The 11,533-nt window shown below is 41.7% G+C and overlaps 1 protein-coding gene across 5 annotated transcripts in view; it reads left to right on the forward strand.

Annotated features, from left to right (window-relative positions):
- The window catches only part of LOC109477384 (carcinoembryonic antigen-related cell adhesion molecule 1-like), a 94,406-nt gene that overhangs the window by 47,063 nt on the left and 35,810 nt on the right, over nt 1–11,533 (forward strand). For 4 of the 5 annotated variants that reach the window (XM_019778628.1, XM_019778625.1, XM_019778629.1 and 1 more), the window contains exons 4-5: nt 6,324–6,659; nt 8,317–8,363. In XM_019778628.1, coding sequence (XP_019634187.1) covers nt 6,324–6,659; nt 8,317–8,363 — 383 coding nt within the window. The remainder of the gene's footprint in view (nt 1–6,323; nt 6,660–8,316; nt 8,364–11,533) is intronic. The other variant, XM_019778626.1, reaches the window with a different exon arrangement.

Consider the following 11,533-nt stretch of genomic DNA (forward strand, 5'->3'; position numbering starts at 1 on the left):
TGGGACTGGTGTGTGTGTGTGCGCGCGCGCGTGTGTGTATGTGTGTGTGTGTGTGTGTGTGTGTGTGTGTGTGTGTGTGTGTGTGTGTGTGTGTGTGTGTGTGTGTTTGTTTGTGTGTGTGTTTGTGTGTGTGTGTGTGTGTGTGTGTGTGTGTGTGTGAATGTCTGTGTGTGTGTGTCTGTGTGACTGTGTGTGTGTGACTGTGTGTGTGTGTCTGTGCGAATGTGTGTGTGTGAATGTGTGTGTGTGTGTGTATGAATGTGTATGTGTGCGTGTGAGTGTGTGTGCGTGCGTGTGTGTGTGTGTCCAATATGGTCTTTCTATCATTATGATTAGGCCATGTTGATTTCATGAGGCCATGTTGATTTCATTTTTTGGATGACATCCGCGCATGAATTTTTTGCCATTTCCAAAACAAAAATTCAATCATTCTGTAAATCATACAAAACAGTTGCAAAATGAGATACCGTGAGATCAAAAAAATATTTAGAAACGATACCAATGTTGTAGAATGCCAAAATCAAACAAAAAAGACGAGAATGTAAAGAAATGAATTTGAAGAGTAGATTATTCGCCACACCATACTCTGTGTCATTTGTTCAACCTTCTTGACCACGTTTAAATCATAATTAAAGCAACTTTTTTTTCGCCCTGTCGCTCCTGATTTTTTCTGAAAAAAATCCGAGAAACAACAAATTAAATTGGTGTGGCCTAAAGACAATTCTATGCAAAGTTTATCATGAAAGGAGAACAGAGCATCGTAAGCACCATCCAGGGAACCACTTAGCACAGTCTGGTTGTTTAACGTTTAGTATTCATAAGACGGAAGACTGAGAAACCTCCAGGGCAAAAGATTCTTTGCTCCATCTTGTCGCTAAGCTTCATCAATTCTTATAGCAGACATTTGCTCTGCCCCGGAGGGACCTTTAGGTAATTCTTTCTGAGTCGATAAAATATGCAGTCTGCCTCGTCGCAAACATGGCATTTGTTTGCAACTGTTTTTTGACACACACACATGTACATATAGTATTACAAGGATCGTGTTTGATATATTTCAAGTTACGTGGACATTCTTAAATCTTTCTGTGCTTTTATCTTACACAGCTATCATGTAACAATTAACCGTATTTTGTCAATGAGCTGTTGTTCGAACCCATTCTTTATTTATGATACTGTTTGGTTAGTGTGTTCTGATCGTTCGCCAATCGTCTTTTAGGCCACACCAAGTAAATTTTATGGATGACGTCCGCGCGCGCATTGATTTTGGCCTGTTCCTAGAAAAAAAAACAAGAAATTCCACTTCCTGTAACTATGACCAAAGAGTCACGACAGTGCCGCAAATCGTCAGATTGACCTGAAACCCGTAACGCGAAATGGGTAAAGGGCACAAAAATGTGATGAAAGAAACAGGACAGGACAACAACTGCTGTTCCACCTGATTTATTACTGTTTTGATGATGAATGAAAGACTTCTTGCTTGTTACACTGTGTCACCTCATTCAAGTTGTGTCCTAACATTTGTCGTCTCTTAGTATATTTCTAATCTAGGCATCTTGTTTTTTATGGCCCTTCTTGTTTTTTTTTCGCCCTCTCGCATTAGATTTAGGATCTCCAAAGGACGTCATCCATAATATTTACTTGGTGTGGCCTTAATACAATATCAGTTGACATGATTATGGATTTTTATACTACTGCAATTAAGTGTAAACAAGGTAAAAAATCTATGGACGCAGATATAAAATGGGTAGTAATGACTGTTTTGTTTTTATAATCTCCAAGTACATTTTTTTTGGTAGCTGCTAGTATGAAATTGGCCAGGCAGTATACATCATTTGCCACCACATCTGGCTGACGAAATAAAAAAAAACAGTACAAAAAAGAAAGTCTGATAAAAATGCCTATTAAACAACACGTTAAAATAAGCCAAAACCTAAACATTTGAGAGTATGTCTATACATGTCACGGCTTTTGATCTATGTAAAACAACAAATGATCAAAGATCACTTGAATTCTGGACAGTGCATTCACAATACCGCTTACCGATGTACATCTTTACATTAAATATTCATGAGAATATCATCAATCCCCGTGGAAAATTTGCAAATGTAATGTGTTAACGTTGATAAACAAATCAACAGTTCCCAAGGTGCAAAAATAAACTCTCCAAGCAGAGGTTTAGGCTTTCCTTATGTTTTATTTTGATTTTAGGCGTTTTTTCAGGCTTCCTTCTTTGTAGTGGATGTTTTTTTTACGACAGCCTAAATGGTAACTGCCTGGCAAATGGATATTTCCTGGCCAATTTGATACTGTCCTGCAGTCAACAAAAGATCTGCTTGGGGATTAAACGATTAACAGAGGTTCAGGCTATGGCTTATTTTTTGGCGTGATGTCAGGTTTTTTTCGGGCTTTCTTTTTTATTTTGTAGTGGATGTTTTTTTTTACGACAGCCTAAATGGTAACTTCTTGGCAAATGCACATTGCCAGGCCTAAACTGTCCTGGCAATTTGATACTGTCCTGCAGTCACAAAAAGATCTGCTTGAGGATGAAACGATTAACAGAGGTTTAGGCTTATTTTTTGGCGTGATTTCAGTTTTTTTTTTCGGGCTTTTTTTCATTTTGTAGTGGATTTTTTTACGACATCCTAAAAAGTAACTGCCTTGCAAATGGATACAGCCTGGCCAATTTGATACTGTCCTGCAGTCACCAAAAAATCTGCTTTGGGATTAACAGAGGTTTGGGCTTTGGCTTATTTTTGGCGTGATTCTAAGCGTTTTTAGGGCTTCCTTTTTTCCTAGTTGATGTTTTTACGCCAGCATAAATGGTAACTGCCAACAGCCTGGCAAATGGATATTCCCTGGCCAATTCGATACTGTCCTGCAGTCACCAAAAAATCTGCTTTGGGATTAACAGAGTTTTAGGCTTTGGCTTATTTTTTGGCGTGATTATAGGCGTTTTTTAACTTTCTTTTTTGTACTGGATTTTTTTTTACTCCAGCCTAAATGGTAACTGCCTGGCAGATGGATGCAGTTTGATCAATTAGATACTGCCTTGCATAATCACCAAAAGATCTGCTTTGAGATTAACGAGAACACATGAGAATAAACAGCAAACATGAGACCTCCCTTCATCACGAAGCACAATGAAGGTGTTTCCATCTTCTTCTTCAAACGCTTTGCAAAAATCAATACCACGTTATTGTGTTCCTTGAAGGGAAACCAAACTGTGAGGCGAAGGACAGATCCGTGGAGGGTTGCCAGAATTTCTGATGCAATTTGTTCTCCTCCTACATAAGAACATTATCCTAAACCTGTCATGAATTTTCCTTAAAGGAGAGAGCAAGACTGAAGACAATTTTCTGGTCATTCTTCTAATGTAGTTAAAGTTGAATTAATCCTATCCCATAGCATACTGATATCTGTGAGGCAAAAATGCGACGGAAAACGGTTGCTTGTTTTGTATCATAGGCTGACTCTAGTTACTTATTGGTGGTAGCAAAAAAAGATAAAGAGACGCCACACATAGCTTGTTTTTGTGCTATTTCAAACGCTTCGAGTATGAAATGACATAAAAATGTCTAAGAAAATGCCAGTAAATGTCAATATATCAGACAGATTTCCTCATCCAGAATATTTTGTTTTGTTTTGCCATGCTGAAATTCCATCGGATAAATTAATTTTCCTCCAGGAGTAGAAATCTTATAAACTGATTCGTTATCCTCCGCAGTGCAGAGAGGAGGTTATGGCATCCACCCACATATGTGATGAATAACACGGCGTGTCCCTAATCAATCTAGACCAGAAGCTGCACTCGTCAATTAGTCAAATGTATTTTACCGTCTGATTATGGCCCCATAATAGGAAATCTCCGTGATTGTGCTTCATCTGGCTGCTTGAGTCTCTCCCATGGCCCATTAGCACAACCTGATCAAACAAGTGACTCATCATCGGAAATATGAATTATGTATAAACGTGTCGCTTGTGGAGGAGCTTATACTGTAAAAACAGAAACCTTCTCGGTGGTTTCATTATGTTTACTGAAGGAAAACATATGCATATTGTTTTTGCTCAGTTTCTTCCTCTTCTTCTCCAAACAGTGACTAATGACCTGACCAATGACATGATTTGCTGATGTCTGTCACCATGGTGACTGGTGTTGGGTTACATAATGTTGCAATTTCACGGTCTGCTCTGCTCCTGTCACCATATACTAGTAGTACATGTATGTGAATGTGTTGGAGTAAGAATTAACAGAGCAGACCATGTCTGAAGGTAAACATTATGCATTTGCTTTGCATATGTTACTTATCTAGTTTACTTATTTCGTCTTTCCGCGAAATCATAGGAACGTATAGATTATATTTTTTTTTACAATTTTACTGTACTACAAGAGTTGTCTCAACCGCGAACTTCAAACATGGCGAAGACTTCTTTTTCCTTAATAAAACCATCGCGAAGGTAACTGCGTTTGCAGTAGCATGCGATCTTGAGAAATAGCAGACTAGGATTACATTCAATTACAAAGGGCATCTCCGGATCTCCTGTCATAATCTTTGGTACACTGGAAAATATCAACGTTTTTAAAGGAATACAAATGGCAACGACGTGGTGACAGTGATTTGCTATTTGTACGCTTTTTAATACAGGCATTGGATGCAATTTCAGGGCGAAACATTTCCATTTGTTGATTATATTTAATTTTGTATAGTTTAGAGGAGGAGGGCCTTGTATAAGCAGTCCATGCTTCTTCCCTCCTCCTGCACTTGTTTTATCCTTGTTTTGTATTATTATTGTCTGTTTTGTTTATGTGCAAACTAATCAAATCAAATCAAACAAAATATAATCTGTCTGACATCATGAAACATTTACCGCCATTTCTTAGCACATTTTCGTCACCATTTATCATTATACTAGAAGCGTTTGAAATAACCCTGAAACAAGTGGCCCGTCCCCTTATTTTTGGGATACAGCCTACGATGCAAAACAAGCAACCGTTTTCCGCCAGCGACATCACAATTTTGTCTCGCAGATATCAGTATGCTCTGGAATAGGGTTGTTTTAATTTACTACATTAAAAGCATGACCAGAAAATTGACTTTAAAAATACACGTTCTCCGCCCTAAAATTGCATTCCTTTAAAGGGTGATATTTTACCCAGCTCTTTCAAAGATTATGGAAGAAGATCTAGAGAGGCAGCAGTGCTCCCGAAGAATGCAATGTCACAATTATTGCCACCAGAGAATATTAACTCTGCCTCATTCCAATAGATAGTAGGCAATACGTCGCAAAAATCCCCAAACAGCGTGCAAAATCCCCGCACCTATTGCCGCTACGCCCTCTGATCCAATATTTTCCTTAGCACGAAACCCGAAGACAGCTGCCTGGAATTTTTATAGCTTCGAATCTGAAGCTAACTTTTCTATAACGGTGTAGTTGACTTACTGCCCAATCTCGCCGTGCCGCGTATGTAGTTACCCTTCATTCCCAGCCCTTTGAGAGCAGCCATTTCGTTCAGTTCACTCCAGTGAACATCTTGAAAGAGTCGTGTATCACTCTCATAAGTACGTTCGGAAGGTAAATACGAGCAAGTAAATCAAATATTCCAACGGGTCTTTGGGGAAAACGGGTTCATCCAGGGCGGAAGTAAGAATAGGAACTAACTTCAGTAGCGTAAAATGGCGTCGCAATGACTCATACAAGAGGGCAAGGGTTCAGATATTAGCTGGCTGTTCATTCGGCTGCGCTGATTCGACGGAAGGTTCACTCATGCGATTGTTGATGTGAAAAGAGATAACTGCTAAATTTTTGCTATAGGTTTATTTCAAGGAACTCTTATAGGCATCCAATGCAATTGCAGGGCAGCAAAACAGAAAAGATAGTCTGTCTGATACTGAAATTTATTGCCTTTTCTTAGCACATTTTTGTCATCATTTCATACCTGAAGCGGTTGAAATATCACCAAAACAAGTTACGTGAGAAGTGTTTATTTAAGGGTACCTCCCATAAATAGCTGGAACCCGCCTACGATACAAAACAAGCAACCGTTTTCCACCAGCGACATCGTATTTTTGCCTCACAGATATCAGTATGCTATGAGATAGGGCTGATTCAGCTTACTACATTAAAAAAAAAAAGACCGAAATATTGACTTTGAAATCCAGTTTTCCTGTCCTGAAACTGGATGCCTTTAATATGGGATGAAAAGAGCAAATTGAATTGTACAACCTTTTACGATACCAGTGGTCAAGGTTGTATTGCATTTAGGATTATTAGGATTGCACGTAGCTTGTTACGTTTGTCTAACTTTTCGCTTTCCGTCCACGCAGTCGCCCCAAACCCTCCCTCCATCTCAAGCTACAATCCGCCGCTGGAAGCCGACAACAAGAGACAGGTCGTGGCGCGGTGCACCTCCGAGGGCGGCAAGCCGGAAGCCACGCTCTCCTGGTACAACGGCAGTCAGCTGATTTCCGGTGGGCTAGGCGACGATGACGACGACCAGGGCGGCACTTTGATCCAGGACAGAGACGACGGGACCTTCAACATCATCAGCGATCTGATCGTCGCCCTGTCGAGGTACGACCAGGGACAGCAGTACTTCTGCCAGGTGGACCATCCCGCGCTAGACCAGCCTCAGAAGGAATTCATCCAGATGGAAGTCCTCTGTAAGTATCTGAAGAAGTGTTTAAAGTTAAAACTTTTGATCCAACACAACAAAGTTCTCTCACCTAGAGCTTTCGACCAGTCACTCTGGTCTTCCTCAGTAGACTGACCCAGTGAAGCTTGTCACGTGGCTTCTTTGAAGTGTGACGTCAACACTGGGTCAAAGGTATCTGGTAGACGATGTCGGCCCCCGTCGCGGTTCAATGTAGGATGATGGGCCCTGATGTATATGGCTTCCTTCACACCTCTCTTCTAGCTTCACTGGGTCAGTCTACTGAGGAAGACCAGAGTGACTGGTCGAAAGCTCTAGGTGATAGAATTTTTTGTGTTGGACCAAAAGTTTTAAATTTAAACATGTAACTACCAACACAGATGAACTTTCATGATAGTATCTGAAGAAGTGTACACGTTCTTTTTTTTACTCGTCTTGGCACGGTCACGTACGTCGTACGATTGCCTCACGATAGCAAAATATGAATAACATAATGTCGTGCATATGTCGCACAAACTTCGGCTTTATTCTTGTAGAGAGAAAACTGTCTAGGATCGGTGTCAGTGGTTGGTTCTGCCATAGCTTCCATGAAAAACCCTCAACATTGAAATCTTACGACGTCCTACGACGAAGGTACGATGTCTTACGACGAACGTACGACGTTTCTACGACGAATGTGACCGTGCCTAAACATAGTGTAACGGACGTAAAACTTTAAGTCTGCCAGCGTCGCTGTATTGGGGGGGGGGGTCACATAGCGATGCATTGGTGCATGAGAGTGGCATGTGATTTAGATAGATTGAGATGAATGAAAACTGCACGCACCGTGTTATATTAGATAAAATCGTGCATGTGATGCCGGGCGTGGATGAATGCATGCATGCGGCTGCTAAAAAGTCCTGGACAGCTCTGCGCGGCTGTCATCACTACCAGCTTTTCTTTGGCCGCCACTTGTAAGCTGTTGCCTGACACATCCGGAGTCATGTTGTCCAGTAAAGCCCCTGTCACACATTCACGACCTTTCCCAAAATTTGTTCCCGAATAGCCTCCTTCGCAGTCGATCTTGTTGGGCGTCGGCGTTATTTTTTTCTGTGAGCGACACGAGCAATATGCGGCCGAGAGTATGCAGCCCAATAAGACTGCGAAGGAGGCTAGTTCCCGAACACCAGCCGACGTGCGGGGGCATTCTGACCAAATTTAGGCCACGCCTACCTTCCTATAGGAATCGCAACGAAATTGAGTTGCTTTTGAGTCAAATTTATCCCACTATATAACACTACTGACTTACTTCTGAATGGTTGGTTGGTGTTCTGCTGTCTTACAGCCGAATATCAGCCAACCATGGTCGAACATCTACTGCTACCTGTTTCGAATTGTTTGTGTTCTTGTTGTGAGGGCTAGCCTTTATAATAGCCTCCGGCTAGTTGGGCAGTCCTGGCTGTATACATATGTTCTATTCAGCCTAATAAATCAAATCAAATCAACATCGTTGCTACCAAACTACGGTAGCCCACTTCTAACCGTGGTCGAGAGTCCAAATTCGTGAATGTCTGACACGGGCTTAAAAAAATCTCCTGACATGTTGAAAAAAAATCCCGACTGTCTCACAATCTTTCTATATTCTTGAAACTTTCACTCCTTCCTCATCCCACGTCTTGTACATGTAGATCCTCCCGCTGAACCTCTTGTCCAGTCTTCAGGTGCCGGCTCCTCAGGTGAAACCTTTTTCCTTAATTATATGCATGACTTTCCTTCAGCCAACACTTGTCACTAACATCCCCCTTCACACACCCTTGAACGGTCAAATATTTGACGGGCCGTCCATCAAATATCTCATAATTAGGCCATGTTGATTTGATTATATGGATGACAAACGCGTGCGCATGGATTTTCGGCCGTTTCCAAACAAGAAGTTTTCGACCATAATGTAAAATTGTTGTCAAATTGTAAAAAAGTTGTCAAATTGTGCATTATATTTGCCAGTGCCACAGGACAAAAATACATTTGTAGAAATATGCACTCATAATAATCCCATATTGGCCACGGTCTGCTTTTTAAAAAGCATTCCTTGTTGCTTTTCGAGTCATACTTTTACATCGTGCATCATATTATTCTTGATTTCATAATTATGAAATGAAGGGTAGCAATCAAATCCAATTTTGGTCGCTCAGCAATCGCCGTAAGGGGCCTAATCACCACCGGGCCCAGTCACTGCCCTGTGGTACGGTCTAGTAGATGAGGGTCTGCATGGGGGGACCCTGGCAGCGCTTAACGGTGAATGGAGGAGGGTCGGCAACGATTAAGGGCAAATTAAGTTGTTCTTGTGTGATGCATCGAAGAAATGCCAAAAAATTGAGTCATAAATTCCAGTTGTGCCGCCCTGACATTGAATTTGACCTTTTTTTAAAAATGGTTCGCTACGCATTATGGAAAAAAGGCATGCAGACCCTCATAGGTGGGCGTATGTGTCAGGAAGTGTGGGTCGACTGTAGATACTGTGGACTATCTACAATATTCTAGCCTGGTATCAAGTCTATCGTGGTTGGGACAGGCTGTTTTCGTGGCTCTTACAGTTTTCCCCCGTCCAGCTCCACAGCTGTGGTACGCCTGTGAGAGTTTTGCACGCCTAGCTGAGTCGGGCGGGGAAGAGCTTCTGCAGCCCCGAAGAGAACCCACCCCAACTGCGATAGACTACTGGACACCAGGCTACAGTGTTCCTGTGCGCTGACCTTACACTCAGTCAACAGCGGAAGGCGCGCGGCCAAAAGATGGTCCAAAAGATATCATCGGAACAGTAACGGCTTTGACTGATCGCACCGTTCATCGCTATTGAATCTGGGCGGCAGAAAGAGTCATCAAGGCCCGCTGACCCTGACTACATCGTCCCCGCACGCGTCATTTCAACACCACCTGGTGCTAGATCTAAATGTCACCCTGGTCACCCCTTTTCACATTACCGCTACATCCTCCAATGCGTTAGGGCTTTGGAAACCCAATTATGATCTCTTTTTTAGAACCATTACAGTAGCTGGGCAGTTTTGCGATGTTTCGGTCGCATAAAAGGCCATTAAGCCCGATGGGTATGACTGTAAATCTGTACATAACAAAATTTCCACCTAATGCAATTAACACGCTGAGTGCAAGTGAGTTAATTTGGAAAACTACAGATCATAGGATATGTACTACTGTATGCTGGGCTGTCACGTCTTATTTAAAGTGTCTACGACACCAAAATAAAACATTTTCTCATCGTCTGCATAAGAAATAGTGTAAGTCAATAAACGTAAAGACTTACACCACACATACACTCTTTTGAAGGTATTGAACATCAAACCATCAAGAATTATACTTCCATCTCGGACTAGCTCGATTTCTAATTCAATTAAATGTTAGCTACTAATATATTCTGCTGGTGACGTCACAGTGACAACCGGTTTTCAACCGGGTAAAAAAATTGTTTTGAGAAGCAAACAGTGTTTACATGTAAAATTATCGTGATTACATGTAGTAAACAAAATAAATTTTTACAGTCTTGCAGTTGCACAAAATTACGATGACTATAAACACTGTTTGCTTTTCAAAATGTTTTTCGCCAGATATGTGTGGTGTAAATATTAATGCATATTGAGTTACACTATTTTTGATGCAGATGATAAGAAAATGTTGTATTTTGGTATTGTCGTAGGCACACTGAGTCCAGCCGAATGTTTCAAACTGTTTAAAACGTTTAAGTATGGACGGGAGGTTGGGCTATGGTTGGTTGGTGGTTGGGAGTAGGGCAGAAGTGGTCTGGACGAGGTTCGGAGTCAAATCTTACTCAAATTTAAATCAAATGAAAGTCAATCTGTATAGAAAAGTAGGCGTGGCCTAAATCTGGTCAGACTGCCTCGGAACCATTATTTCTGTGTCTTGATTTTGTTTAATTAATCAATTATTTCTGTTTAATTTTGATCATGTATTAATCATGTATCATAGTTTCCCTTGTTTGGGGTAGGCCCTTTAAAAAACCACCTAGGTTTCTGGCCTACCCCGCATATTCTCTTATTGTTATTGTTTGATTATGTAACTTTTGTATACGTGCAAATACTAAATAAACAAATAAATAAACAAATAAACCTCAGCCAATAGTTGATGGTTGGGGGAAGGCTCTAAATGTGTGGCAGGGGCTTGAACGGACATTCTGCATATATTTATGTTCAGTCAATCAATGTTAGCGTTCGCTGATGAAATGTTCAGACCATTTTGCCACAAAACGACGGTACCTAACCCTTTCTGAACTGCGTAGTCGGTCAATTTTGCTTCATTTACCCCTCCATTCGGAGCCGGTGATCCCTCTTGATCCCTGCCTCTGCGTCAGTTCTGTGATTGAGCGCGCTTCATCACACTTGTGTCGGGGTTGGTCCGCCGGCTTCTCCCCGCCGCTGACACACGGGATCATCAAGACGGATGGCCCGATGAGAAGGTGTCCCACACCGCCGGCGGACCGAGAGGATTTAGGGCTCCTCCCGGGAAATTGGGAATTTGTCTCCATCAGACTGTAGCAGGGATGACCTTCGGAGCGGTTTTATCAAGTATTAGAGAGTCCTAACTAAAGCCCCTGTCGCACAAAGCCGAATACGCCACACTGGCGAATCCCTCCCACCATGTCACTGGCTTCATTTGTTTGGAACGGAAGAAGAAGAAACTAAGCAAAAACGATGTTTTCATATTCCTTCTGTGAAGGTAAAAAAAGGTCAGTTCGCGTTACGTTATTACGATGAAGCTTTGGCATCTAGATGATAAGATGCCAAACTAACTGTTACTCAAGCGACTGGATAGGTTTTGAAAACATAGATATCCTATAATGCTTTATTGACTGTTCCTCCTCCCCTGCCCCCCCCCCCA

Source organism: Branchiostoma belcheri, unplaced genomic scaffold (assembly GCF_001625305.1).
Source record: "Branchiostoma belcheri isolate BF01 breed outbred unplaced genomic scaffold, Haploidv18h27 scaffold4, whole genome shotgun sequence".
NCBI lineage: Eukaryota > Metazoa > Chordata > Leptocardii > Amphioxiformes > Branchiostomatidae > Branchiostoma > Branchiostoma belcheri.